Source organism: Rhinatrema bivittatum, chromosome 8, assembly GCF_901001135.1.
Source record: "Rhinatrema bivittatum chromosome 8, aRhiBiv1.1, whole genome shotgun sequence".
NCBI lineage: Eukaryota > Metazoa > Chordata > Amphibia > Gymnophiona > Rhinatrematidae > Rhinatrema > Rhinatrema bivittatum.
Genome location: NC_042622.1, coordinates 235,528,984 through 235,551,281, shown reverse-complemented (window position 1 = coordinate 235,551,281; position 22,298 = coordinate 235,528,984). Strand labels below are relative to the sequence as shown.

At 46.2% G+C, this 22,298-nt stretch overlaps 1 protein-coding gene across 1 annotated transcript in view; it reads left to right on the top strand.

Moving 5' to 3' along the window:
- Positions 1–22,298, top strand: part of INSR (insulin receptor) — a 369,067-nt gene that overhangs the window by 263,702 nt on the left and 83,067 nt on the right. Inside the window, exons 4-6 of the mRNA XM_029614140.1 lie at positions 16,903–17,051; positions 19,287–19,431; positions 21,740–21,954. Coding sequence (XP_029470000.1) covers positions 16,903–17,051; positions 19,287–19,431; positions 21,740–21,954 — 509 coding nt within the window. The remainder of the gene's footprint in view (positions 1–16,902; positions 17,052–19,286; positions 19,432–21,739; positions 21,955–22,298) is intronic.

Genomic DNA, 22,298 nt, shown 5'->3' with positions numbered 1-22,298 from the left:
AGACAGAGGGGTGCATGTGTGTGTGTGAGAGACACACACACACTTCCTCTCACACAGACATGCTTCTATCTTTCTCTCAAACACACACATGCTTCCTCTGGGTCTCTGACATGCTGACTCACACTCACGCACATGCTTCCTCTATCTGTCTCTCACGTACACATGCAGACAAAAACTGAACTGGAAACCAAAAGCCAGATTCTGTATGCAGCACAACAATGGAAAAGCAGAAAATCATTATTACTCAAAACAATACAATCAAGAAAAGTACATCAATCAGAATAGTGAAACCAAACTAAAAATATACATTTCAAAACAGCTCATGAATAGAATAATATTTAATAATTAGAAACTCCTGTACACATTTTTAAAAATTTCCTAAACATCGATAAAATATTTTAAACAGCAGACACACCAAAAGCACCCAATAATTAAAACTAAGGATTTAAAAAAAACTCCCGCTCTCCATATCTGTCATCCTAGGATTGTTGTAGACTGGGAGTATACACCCAGACACAGACACAAGCAAAATATGCTCCCTCTGTCTCTCACCACATACATGTTTGGTGAGAGACAGAGGAGGCTTAAGTGTATGTGTGTGTGAAAGAAACAGACGCACACGTTTCCTCAGTCTCTCTCTCACACGTACTTGCTTACTTTGTATCTCTCACATACGACTCCTGTCTCACCCAGGCACATACACGCTTCCTCTCTTTCACCCGCACACAGGCACCCTCTCAAATATATACACAGGGGCAGTCACACACTCACTCTTCTATACACTCACCGTCTCATACACACACACACCCTCACGCTCTCTCATGCACACACAAACCCACATATACCCACACAGGCTCTCACACAGACACACATGCACAAACAAACATGCTCTTGCTCATTCACAGAAGCTGACACGTTTCATGGTCTCCTGTTGTCTTCAGGCCATGGTGGTATGAGCTCCACCACAGCCCGAGGGCCTCCTGCTATCTTCGGGCTGAATGGCCCTCCGATCTTCCTGCTTGGGGGGGGAGGGAGGGAGGGGAAGCTGTGCACGCATGCCCGCCAGCACACAGTGTCCGCTCCCTCCACCACCACCCCCCCCAAGCAGGAAGTTCATTGGGCCGTATGGCAGCAGAAGAGGCTTCGAGCCGCTGGCTGGTTAGGTTCTGCCGGTGGCCCGCGGCCTCTCCAGTTGCTGCCGGCCTGCCACCTCCTTGGGTGTGCTGCTCCAGGCCTGTCCTCTTCAGCCGGCAGAGCTTGGGGTCCCTGCTGGCCTGCTGCTCCTGGCTGGAACGTTTCTTCTTCCCAGATGACGACAGGAGGTTGATTGGTTACACAATCACTGGCACCCCCCCCCCCTCTCCTTGCCACCTGGAGAGGATCGCCCTCCTCGCCCCCCACCCCCCCAGCACGTCTCTGGTCAAAGTGGAGCTGCCTCTTAACCAGTATGTGTTGTGAGAGATTCCTGGTTCGACTTGACTGGTCAGGAAAGAGGTTGGTTTGGGGAGGGTCAAGGCTGGGTAAAGAAAGGCAAATGCGCCAGTCTTTCTGTGATCCAGTCCCACTTTAACACTGACCTCGGCCAGATCATTCTTGACGTTTTTTCAGTACTTCTAAAAGAATGCTTACATGGACTGGTCAGGTTTCAAACTTTGCCTGAAAGTCAGCCATGGTCCTGGAGTTTACTCCTATTGAAGTTCACAAGAACCTGATCACTCAGACAGTAGAAAGTCAGCCACAAAATTCACGCAGGCGCAGGATTTTGACTGCGTTCTTTCACGTATCTGATCTTGCACCTCTGTTCCTTTCAGCGCCAGCTTAGGTAGGTTATTTCTCAAGACTCTTCAGGAGTTCTGAAGGCATCACGAACACAAAAAGAGATTGAATTAGCACAAGTTTGAAACTTGTGAGCAGTAACACCATTTATAAAGGCAACCACCGTCCTAATCTCTTTAGTTCTGCTTCATAAATTCCTGCAGCATTACCCCTCTTTACACAGAAAAACCAGGAGAACAATATTTTTAGATAATTCAGTTGACCAATTTTTTTTTTTTCTGGTTTGTATTGAATTTTCAAGGAGAGATTAGTGTTAAACCTTTTGAAGTCTCCTCCTCCTCCTGAGTCATCCTGGCTGACTACCATGAATATCAGTACCCTGGCAGCAATGGATCGTTATCGGAGCCAGGTAAAGCAGGCCTACAGTACAGACAGCTGAAGGGCTCATCTTCTGTCGGAGTCCCATGCGGGCATCACACTGTTACGTGTAAAGCACAAATACAGCACAGACAGCTGAAGGGCGGGATCCTCTTCGGCACCCTGAAAAGAGCACTAACAGCTGAAGAGTGTACTGAAGGAAGAAGAGTTTGAAAGCAGGCTATGACCTTAATAAAAATTGTTATCCCTCTGAATAAAAAAAAAGGAAAATTTAATGGAGCAGTAGGAATTTGATTTAAAGGTGGTTCGCTGAAGCCAAAAAACAGAAATTGGTATTTACAGGGCTCATGCTTGCTTTGCTGCTTTGAATGTTGGCATTGCCCTAGCCTAGCTTTGGAAAACTGCCCAGTTCTCGCTAGTTGGTGATGCGACAAGGTACAGATTTACAACTGAGTCCTGCAACAAACAGCCTGTACTGAATCCTTAATCACAAGGACTGCAGAAGGTGGGATCTGGATGTCCTCGTTTGACTCGGCAGGTGCCACTATGCCTGCTTTTGAAATCGACAAAATGCGCTCACAGAACTATAGTTTATAATGCTTGTATGCTTTTGCACGTCGTCTTTTGGAGGGGGAGGATCATGCATAAGAGCAGCAGTCATCATGGCCCAGGCATTTCCTGTTCTTATTCAATTCAACTTATATTCTACCTTTCACACACTTCAAAGCACATTACGTTCAGGTGCTGTAGGGATTTCCCTGTCCCAAGAGGGCTCACGATCTAAGGACCTGGTTCACTAAGGGTTTTTCCCATAGATAACCAGGGGCCGATGTAAAAAAAAAAAAATAAGCGCAGAAAACGGGCACTCAGTGTTGAGTGCCCGCTTTCCTAACGTGCGCCCAGCTACCTCTCCTGGGCCCAAGATTGAATATTTACATGAGGGGGTCACGCTGCCAAGGAGGCGCTGGGAACAAATGTGCATCCCTGAGTGGCTGTCAACGGGTTATGAAAACGGACACTCGTTAATTGGGCATCCCTTTTCCTAACCTGACCGCCGGCACACTTTTGCTTTTTATTTATTTATTTTTTTAAACCTTTTGGTTTCTCTGACTTAATATCGCCATGATATTAAGTCAGAAGATGTACAGAAAAGCAGTGTTTTCTGAGCGTAAAAATATGCGGGTCGGGCGCACATTTTTGGGGGGATCTGGGGAGATTAGCCTCATCAACATGCATTTGCACGTGATGAGCACTATTAGTTTCACGGGGGGGGGGGGGGGGGGCTGGAGGCACGTTTTGAACGCGCTAATCCTCTTATAGCATAAGGGGTTGTGAACGCACGTCCAAAACTATGCACTCGGCTAAGCACACTGTTTTGTTTCAGTCCCTAAATGGGAGAAAAGCCTTAATGAATCTGACCCTAAGTTTGTACCTGAGGCAATTGAGGATAGACTGACTTGCCCAAGGTTACAAGGAACAGCAGCAGGATTTGAACCCTGGTTTCCCAGATTCACAGCCTGCTGCTCTAACCACTATCTTAATGCCCTGCCAAACTTTGGGCCTCATCACGTTCGGTAGCCTGCAGGAATATTTTCCCTGCCAATCCATATTTGCTTATTTACATGAAAGCATGTTTTGGTCATCACAAAATTGAATGTAGTATTTTTCTGACTTACAAGATGGACCCTTTGGGGGAGAGGTGACATTTTATCAGCATGTTGAAGATCTAAACTAAGCCATTAGCGGTGTGGGTTGAGCATATTGTAATTCTGCATTTGTTTATAGTCATTATAAAACGATTAAGATTTAATCTTTTGGGCAGAGGTGTTTTCAGTAAATAAGGTGAAACCATGTTGTCTGGGAAAGTAGACATCACCTGACAATAAACATTTAAGCTTGTCCAAAACATATCAATAGAAATTCATTTACCTAAGCTGTATTTCCTGCTCTCGGATTTCTGTTCTGTGGATAATTAAGGGTGATAAAGTGTATTTCCTTTTGGCACCAAATTCCAAACTCTTTTGCATGCCTGTTTAGATTAATCCTTCAAAGATCAACAGTTATAACTTCTCTGTAGTGGCATCAGTAATAGCAATTACTAGCTGGCTCTAGATATTTTTCAGGACAGAGTGATTAGCGCATATCACTTGCATGAATTGATTTAATCCTGAGGGTGCACTCTAGCCTTGGCTACTGTTGGTTAGATTAAAATAGCCCTCTCCCCTTGCCCCTGTAAGAAAATGTATAGAATAACAAACACAGGGAAGATAGCTTTCAAACAGCTGTCTGTACATCCATGTACATGTGTATATGGATGCACAAAAATCTACTGCATTTTATAACCTGCATGTATATGATATAATCTGCATATAAAATATGCGCAAATGTAACGTGCAACATGTACATGTAAAAGAAAAACCAAAAACTGCACGACTATGCATTACATATCCGGGTAAGTTCTGCCCATTTCTACTGCACCATCTAATTCAAATAGAGAATCGCGCGCACAGGCGAGTGGGCGTTCGTCCGCTCTCCCGCGGACTTTACTGAATCGGCCCGATAGTCAGCTAAGTAGCACTTTTAAGACATATCTAGCTATCTAACTTATCTGGATAAGTTGCGACTTTGCTGCTACTTAGCTGGATAAATTGGAACTTGTCAGGATATGTGCCACTACTTATCCAGCTAAGGCCTAGATTCATCATTTTGCTATAAATAAAGCAAAAATAACGCCTGCAATTAAAAAAAAAAAAAAAAGAGGTGTGATTAGGATAATTTTCGCATTTTGGGCTGCTGGCTAGAGAGGGAGAGACTCTGTAGAGGCTCACAAAAAAGTTAGCTATTTATACCACTGTAAGAGGGGGCATTATGAACGTGGGGTGAGGTAGGTTTTGGGGGGCAATTTTACATGTACAGTCATACGTATGAACAGCAGAGTATACCATCAGTGAAGATTTAATGTGATTTGGAGGGATGAAAAGTGAAAGAAGAGTAGATTTGTACCATGTTCTCTCCACCTAACCTGATGCATTATCTACCTAGCTGCAATCAAGCTAAGTAGAGAGAACATGGAACAAATCCGCTCTTCTTTCACTTTTCATCCCTCCAAATCACATTAAATCTTCACTGATGGTAACTGTGCTGCTCGTACGTATAACTGCACATGTGAAACTGCCCCCTTAGACCCAACTCACCCCACAAACTTTACCCCAAGTTCATAATGCCCCCTCTTACAATGATATAAAAATCAATGGGCCTCCACAGAGGCACGCGCTCTCTCTCTCTCTCTCTCCCGAAATGGGATTTGCGATAAATCCTGTTTTGGCCGTAAAGCAAAGCTAACACAGGCATAATGCCCAGAAAAAAGGTGTAGTTATTTCCAGTGTTAAATCCTGCGATACCGCGGTTACCAGCACGTAGAGGTGTGCATCCGTTTTCCACGTATTTGTAATCCACAACTTATTTTGTCCTATCTGTTAAATACGTGGGGAGGCGAAACGCATTGCGACTCCCCAAGTATTTAACAGATTTCTGTTTTATTCGGCCCCCTAAATAAAAATTTAAATGCCGTTAAGCCAAACGTCGTGATGTCACGTCTTGAGCGGCCAATTGCATGCACAGGGGCCGCTTTCCCCCGTGCAGGCGTCCATCTTCGCCGGGAGGCAGGGGAGCCACGATTCGTTCCTGCTGATGGCCGGAGGGCTGCAAAAAAAAGTAAGTCGCGCAGCGGGAGGCAGGAGAGGTCCGATGTCCGGAGGGAGCTGCAAAAAGTAAGTTGCTTCGCTGCTTCACACTGTCAGTGTCTCTTCTTCCCTCCTCCCGAAGCAGGGCGTGAAAAGCAGCCTTGCTCCGGGAGGAGGGAAGAAGAGACACTGACAGTGTGAAGCGGCGAAGCAACTTACTTTTTGCTTTTACGGTTTTTTTCGCTTTTTTTTTTTTTTGCTTCGGGAAGAGGGGAGAGGACTGGGGCTGCCCCGGACACCGGCACCCATGATCGCGGCCGGGGCAGGTGAGCGGGGGCTGGGGGAAAGCTTGCCGCCTACCCTTACCCCTGCCTCTACCGCAGGGGTAAGGGTAGGCGGTAAGTTAGCAGGTTAAACGCGCGACAAAACGGCAGGGAAAGATAGCGATAGTCGGGGCGCGGGTTACGGGATGCTAGGGAATAGCTAATTTGCTCGTTTGCATGCAGTATACATGCCGTGTACGGAAGGGGTTGCCCGGGGATTTTAGGACGTGGTAGGAGTAGGTTAAAGGGGATTCAGGATCGCAGGAAGGGCTAACGCGGCCGGAAAGTGAGTAGAACGCGAGTTAGGAGCAGGGTAAACGCGGCCGCACTTTACTGGATAGACCCATCAGGCAGGAAGACAATGGATAGACCAGTAGCCTTAGATAAGGGATACCTTATTGTACACAAGGTTAAAAGCACCCAACTCTGGCCGAGTTTCACCCAATAGGCTGCCTCAGGAGCTTTTATAATAGGCTGATGTAATATAGACCTCTTTTTGGCGGTGATATTAGACAATAAACTGAATTGTCTATGTGATATCCATGGAAGATAAGTTATTTATTTTTTATTTATTTATTTAAAAAAAATTTTATATACCGGCATTCATGTTGCAAACACATCATGCCGGTTTACATATAACAGGGGTGTACAGTGAACAATTCAATAACCTATTTGTGTAGAAGGAAGCAGTTACAAATAACAAGGTAATAGAACTGGGAGGAGAGAAGAAAAGGGAGAGAATAACATTAGGTATAGGTATTTACATTAGTAATAACATTTTTACATGTGGAAGTGGTAGAATCTGGCTGAATAGAATTAATCGGTGTCCGGGAAAGCTTTTTTAAACAGCCAGGTCTTGAGTCTCTTCCTGAAGGTTGGGAGGCTGGGCTCCTGTCTAAGGTCCGGAGGGATGGAGTTCCATAGAAGGGGGCCGGCTGTTGAAAAGGCCCGATCTCTCAAGGTAATGTGTTTGGTAGTTTTGGCTGGGGGCACTTGAAGAGATCCTCTGAGTGTGTCTCTTGTTGGTCTGGAGGAGTTATAAATTTGGAATGGGACTTGTAAGTCGAGTGGGGTGAGTTGATGGATGGTTTTGTATATTATGGAAAGAGATTTGTAGAGGATTCTAAAGTGAACAGGCAACCAGTGGAGATCTTTTAGGATTGGAGATATATGGTCCCTCCTCCTGGAGTTTGTCAGTAATCTTGCCGCAGCGTTTTGTAACATCTGGAGGGGTCTAGTATAGGAGGAAGGTAGGCCCAGAAGGATAGAGTTACAGTAATCGATCTTAGAAAAAATGATGGCTTGTAGAATGGTTCTGAAGTCCTGAGTGTGGAAGAGTGGTCTAATTCTTTTCAGAACTTGGAGTTTGTGGAAACAGTCCTTGGTGGTTCTGTTGATGGAAGCTTTAAGGTTCATCCGGTTATCAATTAATACTCCTAGATCTCTCACCTGTGTAGTAGTTGGGATAGTTGGAGGATTAGAGATGGCATTGTTATCTGGGGAGATGAGAAGCAGTTCTGTTTTAGAGGAGTTTAAAACTAGGTTTAGGTTAGCCAGGAGATGTTTAATTTCGAAGAGACAGTTTTCCCAGTGAACCAATGTTTTTGTGTAGGATTCTTTAATGGGTATCACGATCTGGATGTCGTCGGCGTAGAGGAAATGTTTGAGGTTAAGGTTGGAGAGGAGTTGGCAGATAGGTAAAAGATAAATGTTAAAGAGTGTAGGTGACAGTGAGGAGCCCTGAGGGACTCCTATGGATGCGTCCATTCGTGAAGATTCTTTGTTCTGTATCTTAACCTTGAAGCCTCTGTTGGAAAGAAAAGATTTAAACCATGAGAGAGCGGTGCCTGAGATACCTATAGAAGCCAGAATGGAAGTGAGAATGGAATGATTGACCGTATCAAAGGCGGCTGATAGGTCCAGTAGAATTAAGAGGAAGGATTGGCCTTTGTCAAGGCCCATTAATATGAAGTCAGACATGGAGATGAGGAGGGATTCTGTGTTCAGTGATTTGCGAAATCCGTATTGTGATTGGAATAGGATTTTGTTTTCTTCTATGTATTCGGAGAGTTGAGTATTGACAACTTTTTCTAGAATCTTGGCTATGAATGGGAGATTGGCGATAGGACGGAAGTTGTTGGGGTCTTTAGGATCCAAGTTGGGTTTCTTGAGTAGAGGTTTGATGGAGGCCAATTTGAGGTCGTCAGGATATAGTCCTTGGGAGAGTGAGCAGTTTATGATGTCCGACAATGTTTTAGCGATGGAGTCAGGGATGGCCAGGAGCAGTTTGGTGGGGATAGTATCCAAAGGATGGGAGGAAGGTTTCATTCTTCTTATAAGAGTTTGTATCTCTAAGATAGAGATGGGTTCAAGTGTTTCCAGACCATTGTTGTTGAGGGATGACTGTTGAAGAGACTGGTAAAGAGCAGGGTCGGTGGGATTAGAAGGCAGATGAGTTAGAAGGCTGTTGACTTTGTTGTGAAAATGAAGAGCAAGTTCTTCAGCTTTGGATTGTGCTAGGTCGTTGGGAATCTCCTGTGGGATGATTTGGGTGAGATTGGAGACATAGGCGAAGAGGGCTTTTGCGTCAAAGATTAAGTGGTGAATCTTGGATGCATAGTAGTCCCTTTTGGATTTAGAGGTAGTTGACTTGTATTGATGGAGGGTGGCTTTGTAGATGGATCGTGTATTGGTGCTTGGGGATTTGCGCCAGTCGCTCTCTTTCTGTCTTAGATTTTGTTTTAGCTTTCTTAGTTCTTCCGTGAACCATGGTTGTCTTTTGGAGGCGTTTGGGAGTGATTTTTTGGTTGCTAGAGGACATAGCTTGTCGGCTATGGAATCTGTGATGGCTTTCCAAGAGCGGAGAGCTGTGTTCGGGTTTGAGAGATCAATGGATGGAAGTTGAGAGGCTAGGTGGGAGCTGAGGTCTTCTGTAGAGCAGGATCTTCTGTATGGGAAAGATGGTGAGGGCCCTTTGGAGGTGGAGGGTTTTTTCAATGAGAATGCGGTTGAGATAAGTGAGTGATCAGACCAAGGGACCTTCTTGCTTTTGAGGCGTGAAGAATGTTTGATGCCTGGGTTAATAAAGATAAGATCCAGCGTGTGGCCTGCTTTGTGTGTGGGTTTGGTAACTAATTGTTTGAAACCCAGGGCTGAGAGGGCTGAGAGAAAGGATTCACAGCTGGATGATGGGGTAGGGTTGTCCACATGCAGATTAAAATCTCCTAGGATAATTGCTGGAGCGTCCAGTTTGATGAGGGTTGTGATTTCCTCTACTAAGGGGGAGGGGTCTGCCTCAAGGAGGCCCGGAGGGGCGTAGACGAGTAGGATTTGTAGTTGTTCCGAGGTGAAGAGACCCATTTCTAGTTTAGAGTCTGAGTTGTATGGGTGCTGGATGAACCCGAGGTCTTTTTTTGATGCAAATAGGAGTCCTCCTCCTCTTTTTTTCAGTCGGGGGATGGAGAAGATGTCGTAGTTTGATGTGGGAAGTTGGTTTATAATTGCTGTGTCCGTGGGTTTGAGCCATGTTTCTGTTATAGCACATATATCTGGTTTGGTATCAAGGAGATAGTCGTTGAGGATTAGAGATTTTTTGGACAGAGATTGTGCATTGAATAGTGAAAGTGAGAATACAGTGAGGCCTAAGAGTTGGGTGATGGGTGTTATCAAAATTGGGGTGAATGATTTAAGGTTTCGGAGTAGCGCCTGTCGTTTGTGTTGTAGTATGAATGATCTGTTAGGTTTTCCTATTGCTGACAGGCTGTGTTGTAAAATAGGTATTGGGAAGGTGGGGAACATTTTAGTGTGTAGCGCTTGTGTTGTAGTGGTGCTGCGTTTGTGCTGTTGATGGGCCGGGGGGAGAAGGCAGTCTTTGTGAGTAGAGGCTAGTTGGAGCCGGAGCTGGAAGTGTAGCCCTCCGGGGCTACACGAAGGGGCACACAAAGGGGCAGGCCCCTTTGTCGCGCTTCTTAGGCGCTATTATAAGAACTATTACGCCTAGAAGAAGGTGGTATATATTGACACAATTAGAGTAGAAGTGATATTATGTTTAGAAGAAGGTTGAACACATTGATGTGATGTATGATGCAGTTCAAAGAACTCCCACACACACACACATCAGCTTACTCGAATGGTGTGTGTGTGTGTATATTTTATTTTACTTTACCTCTATTAGATTGCAACAACAGAGGACCAGACTTAAGTGTTAATTTATCTTATAGCTGATATATGTAAAGTAGACATGACTTATCACAACCACTAAATAATATTTAATATGAAACTATGTTACAGTATTTGATGGCACCTGTTTAGTTAATATAACTCAACACATTTAAGTTTGAAATTATGTGCCTTATTGTGAACCATTGTGACGGCAATTAGCTTAACGACAGTATAGAAAAGATTTTAAATAAATAAATTATGCTATTATTATCATTCTGATATATACGTTATTGTGTCTTATAGATTAAAATGCCTTTTGATGTACGGTGTTTTTCAGGTTTGAATGTGGAGCGAGTGTGATTTTTTAGATATAAACTGTATATTTTCTATGATGCTGTTATAATAAAGTGTTATAGAAGTTAGGTATGAATTTAGCGATCCACCCGCATTAATTTGATTCATCTTTTAAAATATGTGCCTTTATTTAATCCAAGAACAATGTTCATGTGCACTGTTTGGCTGTCTTGAAAAGCAGACCTGCATGCAGGGCTGGAGTTCACAATTGCTGCACTAAAACCTTTCTTCCCCACAGTCTGTGCCGTGTTGTTGAGAATTTTATTTTTACTTTTTTGATTACAAGGTCCTGGACTCACCCTCATCACACACAGCTCTCCAAATATTTAACTGTCCCATAAGAATGTTTTTATTTGATCTTTTCGAATCCTTACATGACAGCTGGACATTTGAATTTGATATATAGGTGACCAAAGGGACCAGTTAGGCATCTAATACATGTTCCATGCAACACCGAAGTGGACAGATAAATGCAGGTGTGCAAAACTGGGCAGGGGTAGAGGCATGACCTTGCAATTGGACACATCCCTTCAATACTCAATTGCTTACAGCACCAAGGAGTTAAAGGAGCGATATTCAAAGGGTTTTCTGCAGGCAAACTAATGTTTACTAGGGGAAAAAAATCCTTTGAAAATTGGTTGCAGGAAAAAAGGGTGAGATTGGATTGTGCTAGGTAAAACATGTACAGGATTTTCAAAGGAAGACTCCAAATTGCCCTCACGGAGGGTAACTTTCAGAGGGAGTGCTGTAGGTGAAGAGGCCCTTTAGAAATTGCATGACTCCTACACGCAGTATGTATGTATTTGTACTTGCATAGTAGGGGGCATTGCAAGGTACTTCAAAGATCCAGGGCATGGGCCCATAAGGCCCACCCACATCTCTCCCCTCCAAATTTTGATATTAAACTGAAGATACTTGGGTTATAGGCTTTCTTCTCCTTACCCGAACCACTCAACACCATCTTCTGACTTCTCCCAACCTTTCAGCTCCCCTTCTCCTCCTCCTGTTTCCCAGCCTAACTAACAGAACCCCCACTCAACTGCCCAGTTCCCATTCTCACCCCAATCCACACTCAATCTTTAAATTCCTACTCTCCCCTCTTTCTCCCACCCAAACCCAAGTCCTTATTTTCCCTACCCCACCAATTTCCAAGTCCCCATTCCCCTTCAGTCCCTCCAGTTGCTGCTCTGCCCTTCTCAATCCTCATATCCCCATTCTCTCCCACACTTCAGTTCCCCACTACCCCACCCAATAATGGGTGAAAAGCAGAGCTAGGATCTTTCCCCTTACAACTTATCATGCAAAATATATTTTCAAATGAAGTTGTCAGCTCAGTAACAGCAACAGAACATCCCTCCAGAACTGCCTGACACCTTGCTTACAGCTCGATACAGTAAAGTTCAGTTGAAGATTTCTCGTCTGTAACGAGCTCGCTGCGCGCAATTCGGACGCGTAAGGCAAACCAGCGATACAGTCTCCAGTTTTGCGCGTCCGTAGCGCTTCTTAAAACAGACGCGTAACCCTTCCCGCACCCGGCATATAAATGAACGAATTAGCTGTATAATGAAGGAATTAGCTATTCCCCTCCGATACCGTAACGGGCACTCAGGTTCTCTCATTAGTAACGCACTGTTTTGCCGCGGCCGTAACGTGTTAGTTTACCGCCTCCCCCTAGTAGGAGTTAGGACTGTGAGTCTAGTAACAAATCCATCGACACCGCTTAAGATACTCAAAAACAATAAAACACAATTTAAAAAAAAAGCCATACAGAGATGATCGAGAAAATGTAATGATGTGGGACACATAAAACCTGTCAGAAGAAAAAATAAAAATTTTTAAATACCTGTCGGAGGGCCGCGTGGGTGCGGGAGCCGGGTGGTCGCGTGTTAAATCTAGGCCGCGGGCGGGTGGGCGCCTGTTCCAGGCGGCGGCGGGGGGACACGCATTAGTTCGAGACGGCCGGCGGGCGGCGGGTGGTCGCGTGTTAAATCTAGGCCGGGTCCGCACAGGCGCGCATTCATTCACTGCCGGTGGGGGCTGCCGGAGGCACATGCCGGAGGCAGCCCCCGCCGGCACATGCCAGAGGCAGCCCCCACCGGCAGTGAATGAATGCGCGCCTGTGCGACCCCTGCGATTCGGCGCTCAAGGCGTGACGTCACGGCATGTGACTGCCTTCAGCGCCGAATCGCAGGGGTCGCACAGGCGCACATTCATTCATTCACTGCCGGTGGGGGCTGCCGAGGCAGCCCCCACCGGCAGTGAATGAATTCATTCATCCAGGCGGAGGAGCCGGCTGCTTTCGCCACCGGCTCCTCCGCCTGGATGAATGAATGCGCGCCTGTGCGACCCCTGCGATTCGGCGCTCAAGGCAGTCACATGCCGTGACGCCACGCCATGAGCGCCGAATCGCAGGGGTCGCACAGGCGCGCATTCATTCACTGCCGGTGGGGGCTGCCGGAGGCAGCCCCCACCGGCAGTGAATGAATGCGCGCCTGTGCGGACCCGGCCTAGATTTAACACGCGACCACCCGCCGCCCGCCGGCCGTCTCGAACTAACGCGTGTCCCCCCGCCGCCGCCTGGAACAGGCGCCCACCCGCCCGCGGCCTAGATTTAACACGCAACCACCCGGCTCCTGCCGCCGCCGGCCGCCTGGACCCACGCGGCCATCTGAAACTAACGCGCGTCCACCCGCCGCCCGGAACAGGCGCCCACCCGCCCGCGGCCTAGATTTAACACGCGACCACCGGCCCCCCGGATCCCGCCGGCCGCCTGGACCCACGCGGCCCTCCGACAGGTATTTAAAAATTTTGATTTTTACACTTCCTGGTGCCTGTCATTTCAAATGTCATTTGAAATGACAGGTACCAGCGCACCCAGGTTACTGTATAGGCGCTGTATTAAGCGCCTATACAGTAAAATGGGTTACGCGGGCATAACCCTTCCCTACCGCTTTAAAGCCGCGGCATGCATTTGCATGCGATTAGAGGAGAGTATCGGGGAGTTAGTGAAGAGAACTGTGCGTGCGGGGAGGAAGGGTGCGCCTGACACTACCTCACTGTTTCTACCTCGACCTTACTGTATCGACCTGTATGTAACACAAAACCCTGCCAAAGAGGCCTTCAGAGGCCACAGAGCAAGCCCTACCCTATCATAACAGCACTGACTCCTAGGACTGAAACAGCAACAGCCCTACCTATGAAAAAAAGCAGCACTGAAAATGTTACACTGGGCCTTAACGCACCGCCACACCTCTTAATGGACAAACAGAACGAGTCAGCTTAGCACAGATCCCCACAGAGAGAGTACACCAGACTCCCTCTCCTCTGTCACAGGCAGAAGACCCTTACCCAATACACAATAATAACTAGACATCAAAGCCTGCAGACTAAAACTGAAATGGAAACCCTGAGAAGCCAGGCTCTGAATGCAGCACAACAACAGAGAAAGAGAAACAGACATTCATTTCCTCCTATACTGATCAAAATACTAAAATATAAGGAAGGCACATTCCTTTTTGATCTTTTTATTTTTGTAATCAGGGTAGTCCTAGGCTCTTTTTCACTTTCCTCTTGCTGGTCTTTGAAATCCATTGCATTTCCTATTTCTTCTCTTCATGTCTTCTTCCCCTCTTTCCCTGTATCTGTCTCTGACATTGATCTTTCCCTTTCATCTATTTTCTCCTCCTTTTTCCCTGCTTCTCTATCCTCTCATAGCTAGATTTCACCTCTCCTCCTCCTCTAGTCCTTAATCTCCCTCTCTTCACCTCTAACCTGCCTACCTACCACTCTCATCCCCTCCCCAGTCCTCCCATTCCTCCTCCTTTTCCTCCCCAGCCTCTTATTCCCCCTCTTTCACTCACTCCCTGCTTCTCCATTTCCTGTCTGTACTCACCCCTCCCCCCCCCCGCAGCCCTCATTTACCTTCCTTCACCAGCTCCAGCTGCTCCTGTCACTCATCCCTTTTCTTCTGTCTCTTAATCCCTACCCAGGCTCCTATTCCCCTATTTCCACCATCTGTGATCCCCTATGAAGCGCCATGCTGGTCATCGAGCCCAACATCTTGCCTCTGACAGTGGACAATCTGGGTCATTTGAAATATCAGAAAGATCACTTTCCCCTTGCTCAATCACAGATTTCCTCTGTCTCTCATTCCCTCTACAGCCCTTTGACCCTTTCCATTGCCTTTTTTCAAGCCCTCCCCAACCCCTCTAGGTCCTTCACATCATCAGACCCCCTCCTCACCTTTCTGTACCCATCTAACACACCCCTACTCATACCTCCCAACAAATCGCCGAGCACCGCATCCCTGAGTATCCCATCCAATCCCTCAATCCCTACTCTCCTCCTAATCCTGGGTTTTTCCTTTCGTCCTCCCAATTCCTTCTCATCTCTCCCCTCTACCTTCCCTTCCCCCTCACCATCTTTCTCCTCCTCATTCCTTCCCCTCTCATCTCTCATCTCTGATCTTTCCTTTCCGTGTCCTTCTCCCTTACTACCAACCCCCTCGTTTGCATCTCTCTCAACCCCCTCTCATCTCTTCCTAGCATTTTCCCCTGCCTCCTTTTGCATCTCTCTTCTTCCGTCCCTCCCCTTCCCCATCCTACTACGCCACTTCCTACTCTTTCTCTCCTTCCCATTTCCTCTCACTCAACGCTTCCTTTCCCAGTTTACCTCTCTCTCTTTCCCGCTGAGCCATCCCTAACTCTTACTCCGGCATGGGAAGGTTGGCCCGGCAGGCAGGAGTGGCTGCGCTCCATGCTGTCTGCTTTCTTGGTCTATTGGCAACTCAGATATGGAGCAATCGCTGCACTATGAGCCACAAGGACTGAGAGCATGTGCAGTGCTACCGGTCCTCGCAGCCTCCTCCTATTGGCAGAAATGCACCAGTAGGAGGAGGACCAGCAGAACTGCGCATGTTCTCAGTCCCCGTGGCCCATAGTGCAGGGATCTCTTGGTGTTTGTGCTGCCAGTAGACCCGGACGCACAGTGCATGCATGAAAGGAAAAACTGTTTTTTCTTTTAGAGCGTAGCAGCCGAGACTCTCTGGGCAAAGGCCCTATGTGGTCAGGCCTGATAACGCTCGTGGTGCATAGGGGAGAGGTGTCCCAGAGGCTGGGACTTAACGCACATACTTTTTAATTTTAAAAAGTGTGCGCGTCCATTCTTTTTCCAAAACTGACAGGTGTAATTGTGTGTGCCTTGCATATTAGAAGACTGATCCGCCCAGTGTGCCCAGTTGTCCTCCCCTCTGGGACTCCATCACTTTGGGCACATGGGCACACAAATACCAATCCCTGCCCTCCTTCCATGTTTTTGTTTACTAAACTACTCAGCCTTGCTCCTGCCACTGCCCTCTGTATCTGTCCCAGACACCTTTAAATTCTCTTTCAGAACTGACCTCTACCACCTCCACCGATAGTCCAGGTACACACCGTATGCTCAGCAAGGAAGTGCCATCTTCATTTTCCTCTGAACCTAAACACAGGGGGTGCTCAAACCAGTCCTTGGGGCCCCCCATACCAGTTAGATTTTCAGGGTATCTCTAATGAATATGCATGTATGTAAATATTTCTTACGCATATTCATTAGGGATATCCTGAAAGCCCGCCTGGCTGGGTGGGTCCGAGGACTGGTCTGAGCCCCACTGGGTTAAGATAAAGGCAGACTGTCCCTGTCTCATACTCTGCTAAGGATATAACACAGCTGTTAGCCATACTGCAGAATATTGCTACTTATCCAAGACAGATTTAGTTGGGATGTTTTAAGTTCCAGTTGAGTTGTATTAGCATTAATAGGGAAATTAGAGGGAAGGAAGTGAAAATGGATATATTTGTTTTTGGCTTAAGAAGAAGAGCTGGCAACTCTTCAGCCCTTATACAAAGCCGTTGTTATTTCCCCATAGACCTGGTAACAAAATGTTCCCTCCTGATGAGTTCTAAACAATAAAGAGCCTTACATTCCAAATCCTTAAACAGGTTGATGGCGGGAGGGAATAAAAATCGGGGATGCCTTATCACAGAAGGTAAAACCACTGGTCTCCTTATTTAGACCTAAACAAAAAAACAACCTGAGTTGGACCATGAAAGTTCCTAAGCCTGTTGCTTGTGTTTTTCTTGGCTGTTTGTTGATTGATGAACATGAACAAAATGTACGCATTGTTCAATCGTCGTCTGGCACCCGCAAGCACCTCATATATTTTTTTCCCTTTTTAAATTTTTATTTTCTAGCCTGACCTGCTCTCCCTGTGCAGGCCTGTGTCCCAAAGTCTGCAACATTTTTCAAGGTGAAAAGGCCATTGACTCTGTCACGTCGGCTCAGGAGCTTCGAGGCTGCACTGTGATCAATGGAAGCCTGACCATAAACATCCGCGGAGGAAGTAAGGATACTGGGCTTGCCACAAATCATACATATATATATATATATATATACACACACATCCACACCCACACACACCTACACCCACACACACCTGTAACAAGATAACATTTTACAAAGAATGGGTGAAAGAACACGAATGTACTTGGGTTTGGGGAGATAGTACGGGTGGGGAGAAATACGTTATATTCAGACTTTCCAAAGAAAGTCCAGATATCTGACTGGCCCATGTTTCTCCGCTATCCCACCCTGTTTATAGGTGAGATTCTTAACGTGACCTCCTGTGTGTGAGAGCAGCTCCTTAAAGAACCATTTCCAGTGCTACTCTTTAGCTGTTGCTGTGTGTTACGATCAGAGGCAATGTTATGAAATCCTGTGGTTATCCTTTTCTTCCTGACTTCTTTTTCTCCATTCATTATTTTCCTTCGGTGCCTTCCATCTCCAGTGTTGTCATCTTCTGGTCTTTGAGGGCCACGAGCAGGCCTGGCTTTGGGAATGTCTCTAGTATTTAAATTAGTATGCAAATGGATGCATCCATGTTTAGCATGGGGGTCTCCCTCAAAAGCAGAGATGTTTGCAGTACTCTAGGATTGGAGTTTGACGCCCCGCACTCTAGAGATGATCAGCGTGCTAGAAACATATCAAAAGGGACTTACCTGGTTATCTGGCTGTGGTAAGCTAAGTCAGTACTTAATTGGCTAATTAGCGGTAAACCACCTCCAGGAGCACTTTGTGCCTGCTTTACAGGAGGTGCAAGGTCTGTGTTTGCCCTCGTTCCAACCCTTTGCAGCGCAGGTACAAGCGTTGGCACCATGAAGCAGCTTAAGCAGTTTTTCCAAGAGAGGGGGAAGGGTATTTCTCAACTGAAGATGTTACCTGGGGAACTGCTTAGTTACCCAAGTAAAATAACTTGAAAATGACCCTTTTGGAGGGCAGTTTTCAAAGGAATTTGCCTGGGTAAGTAAATAGTTACCTGAGTAAACTGCCCTCCTTTCAGTGGCCAAAAGGGACCACAGACCCGCAAGCTCCCTGCAGGTTTTAAAAATGACCCCTTGTAGGACACTTGCTCAGGGCCAGTGCAAGAATATTTGCTGCCATAAGCAAACTTTCGGTCATGTACCCTCTCTCTCAACTTATCTCCAGCACAGCACTCCCTTCTTTGCCAGAATTGGCTCTAGCACAGCACCCCCTCCGGGCCTTAGGCTAGTAGGATTTTTCCGCCTCCAAAATTTGGCAAACTAACAGATCGATACTGTAAAGTGCGGCTGGAGATTCCCCGTCTGTAGCTCGCTGTGGGCGCACAATTCGGACGCGTAAGGCGATCCTGCGATACAGTCTCCAGTTTCACGCGTCCTTAGCGCTTCTTGAAACCAACCCGTAACCCCTTCCGCACGCGGCATGTATATCAGATGTAAACGATCGAATTAGCTATTCCCTCCCATGCAGTGACGCGCGCCCCGACTATCGCTATTTTACCCTGCCGTTTTGCCCCGCGTTTAACCTGCTAACTTACCGCCTACCCCTACCCCTGCGTTACAGGCAGGGGCAATGGTAGACGGCAAACTTTCCCTCAAATCATTGCACTACACATGCGATTCCTTAAATTAACTTAAAACAATAATGCTAGATCCATATATACAAACATTTGCAGCGAGCCCCGCTTTTGGTAAAGTTGTTTTATATATATATATATATATATATATATATATATATATATATATATATATACACCTAGATGTCAGTTTCCGAATCCCCCATCTCCACGTGCGTTTATCCAGGCGGCGGTGGGAGCCGGCGGGCGGGTGGGCGCCCGTTCATCCAGGCGGTGGCGGGAGGGCGCGCGTTTATCCGGGCGGCGGCGGGAGCCGGCGGGCGGGCGGGTGGGTAGTTTGCCTTATGGAAGCACCGGCCCTGCACTTGTTTGTTATTGTTGGTCTTCTCTCTGAGCTGAAGCTGAAGTTGTATTTCTCTCACTAAAGAGCAGCACCTAGGCCAGCTCGGTGACCCCAGATGTTCTTGCTCAGCAATGCTGCTTGGGGGACCTGGGCTCATTCCTGGGCTGGGACTGCTGCTGAAGCAGCACCGGGAGTTATGAGGTTTAATCATATTTGCATCAGTTTACGATCATGATCCTTTTGACGTGGATATGGGTGCTCATATGTGGTCAGCATTTGATTCGTGCAGGGACCATACTGGTAATGATTCCCTAAACCTGTGATGTCTATTGCTTCCCCAGATAATATCGCAGCAGAACTGGAAGCTAACCTGGGGTTGGTTGAAGAGATCACGGGGTACCTAAAGATTCGCCGCTCCTATGCTTTGGTGTCTCTGTCCTTTTTCCGTAAACTGCATCTGATCAAGGGGGAAGTGCTGGAAGCTGGGTATGTGTGTATATTTACATTTACTCCTAATTATGGCTGAGGTAATAAAAGAACAAGTACCTTCTATATCTCACAATGTTTCAAAAGTATACACATTGAGTAGTAGTTATCAGTCAATGGTAATTAAATGTACCCCTGCTATATCATTGCCTCTGAAACTCATCCAGCTGCTGCCCTTCCAGTTATTGTGGGTGCAGCAGGCACGTCCGCAAGAGTGTCGCAGACTATCTTGGGTTCATGTGAGATAGTTGCTGGTCCACGCTGACCGCGTGTTCCCAAATCACATTGCATGCTGCCTGAACCAGTTGGATCTCGTCCAGTGTGAGGTCATTGGTGATGCATTCCGAGCCTCACTTCCTCACCCTGGGGCTTCTGGGAAATGATTGAGGGCAGACCAGCATGAAAATGATCCCCCAAGCCCGATAAAGATTTTCACTGATGAAAGACAAGCTTTTTAACCTGTTTTTTTTTTTTGTGTGTATGTGTGTGCATTAAACAGAAGGCACAGTTTTCTGGTAACTTAAGATTACAGGCATAGGAATAAATGTACTTTTCAGACCTCCGCGTATCTTCTGTCTCCAGTGATTGATGAGAGCTGATAACTGCTTGGCTACTATGTCTTCACTGGCTAGTCTGCTAGGTGTTGAGCTGTCTCTTATTAGCTATTGCATGAGCTCTTTCTCTCTAGTTGTGTTTAAAATTTTCTCAAAGATTCTCTGTGTTATTTCTTTTTGGGTTGGGTTTAAGTATTGCATAAAGGTCATGCAAGCAATGAAGTTTTGCACTATTTTTCTTTATGGTGGGAATTTTTGGTGCAAGGCACGTGCCCAGGTGCCAGATTCAGACTTTGTGCTGCTTCAAATATGCTTGGGCTCAATGGACCTGCCTTTTTTTGTTAGATGTTTTCTGCTTTTGTATTTTTTTTTTGCACATTGACAGGGTTTGAAATGGTTTTTTTTTCCCCTCCCCACAATCCTTATGTTTCATGCAAAGGCAAAATTTGCTAACCCTGCTTTTCCACTTCTGAGCATTTTCTGCTTTATTTCTGTGATGTGCCAGTTTATATACAACCTCCCATTTCCATCTTACCCTCCTCTTGCCTGGCATCTTTCTCAGAACTGAGCTGAGCTTGTTTGCGAAAAGATGTCTGTGTTGGTAGCTTAGCATAACGACTAGAGTATGAGACTAGCTAAAAAAAACCACCCCCATAAACCCCTGCATCCTGAAATTTAGTGGTGCAAACACCTATCCATTGCTAGAGATGGGAAATGAATGTGGCAGGCACCTGGAGAGTTTTAAAAACAAATCCATCATAAAAATAACAAGCTGTCCCTTGCCATCTTCCTGATACTCCCTTCCCCTTTGTGTTAAGGAGAAAAAAAGGGAAAGAGTGAAGGAAAAAGAATTTGAATCTTGCTGGTTAGGTTGAAGATTATCCAGCTAAAGGGAGCCAGATACATTTATCTGGGGATATTCAGTAGGACATTAATCCCACGGAATATCCCTAATGACTTATTTGGTTAACTTTAGCCAGATAAGTTATCCATTTTAGATTCCTTTCAATATTGGCCTCTTAATACCTACAGAGGCTGATATTCGGCTCAATAGCAGGTCAATAGCAGGTCTAAAGTTAGCCAAATAAGCCTTACCCGGCTAACTTATTTAATCATTCATCTTTGAATATTTACCCCAAAGTATCTTACTGGCCACATTTTCCTTTCTGTTGTACATCTCAGCCAATTGTCCAGTGAGGCCTTAAAAAGGATACAGTGTAAGCTACGCTAGCAGAATTGCTATCTGGGCAGTGACTCTTGCTGTTGAGAGTGATAAACTTATACTGTGGCCCCCACTGGTCTTTCACATTTCTGAGGTGCAGGACACTGAGGTAGCAGTGGGGTTGGTTTCGGGAGGTGAGGGGGGAACCCTCTTCCATGGTAAAATGTTTGCATTGCCGAGGGGGAGGGGAGAACTGGTCTTTGGCTGGATGTTTTTTTTTATCATTTCGGAGGTTAACAAAAGTGGAGGGCATGGGCCTGCCAGGCTGATGTTGAAATCCTCCTGGAGAAGAGGAGGGTCATGGCTGCTGGGCCAGATTTGTTTTTATTTTTATCTTTTGGTCTGTGCTTAATCTGCTATATTCTTTTGAAACAATAACCAGTTAAGCCCAAATTTATCTGGTAGCACATTTCCGGATAGCTTTAGAGCTGCTCCTGGGGATGGCTAGAGTTAGCTTGCAATTTATCTGGCTAAATGCCTATGAATATTGGCCTCTAAGAGTGATTTTTTTTTCTCTCTCTCGTTGGTTCAGGAATTACTCCTTCTACGCACTGGATAATCCAAACCTGAGGCAGCTATGGGACTGGAGCAAGCACAATCTTACCATCGCTCATGGCAAGCTCTTCTTCCACTACAACCCCAAACTGTGTCTGTCGGAAATCCACAAGATGGAGGCGATCTCTGGCACAAAGGGGCGCCAGGAGAGGAATGACATAAACCTGAAGAGCAACGGCGACCAGGCCTCATGTAAGGAGGATGCGCTTTTAGCATAAATGGGAAAAGCGATTGTTTGGCACGGAGCAGTCGTTACGTTCATTCGCACAGACATTTTGTATTTTATATTGTGCCCTGTGCTTTTAAGATCTCCTGATGGGCTGGGTGGAGAGTGGGACAGGCAATAAGGGGTTTTTTTTGTTTGTTTTTTTAAAATTCTAATGGTTCCTTTAACCCCGGTGATGGAGGAATCCCAAGTTGAGGTGCTTTGGGGAGGGAGAGTCCAAGTTTATGGCTCCCTGGTGATTTTTTTTTAATGCTCCTTCCCATTAATCTAACCGCCCTCCCCCCCACATGCACACACCCCTTCCCCTGCA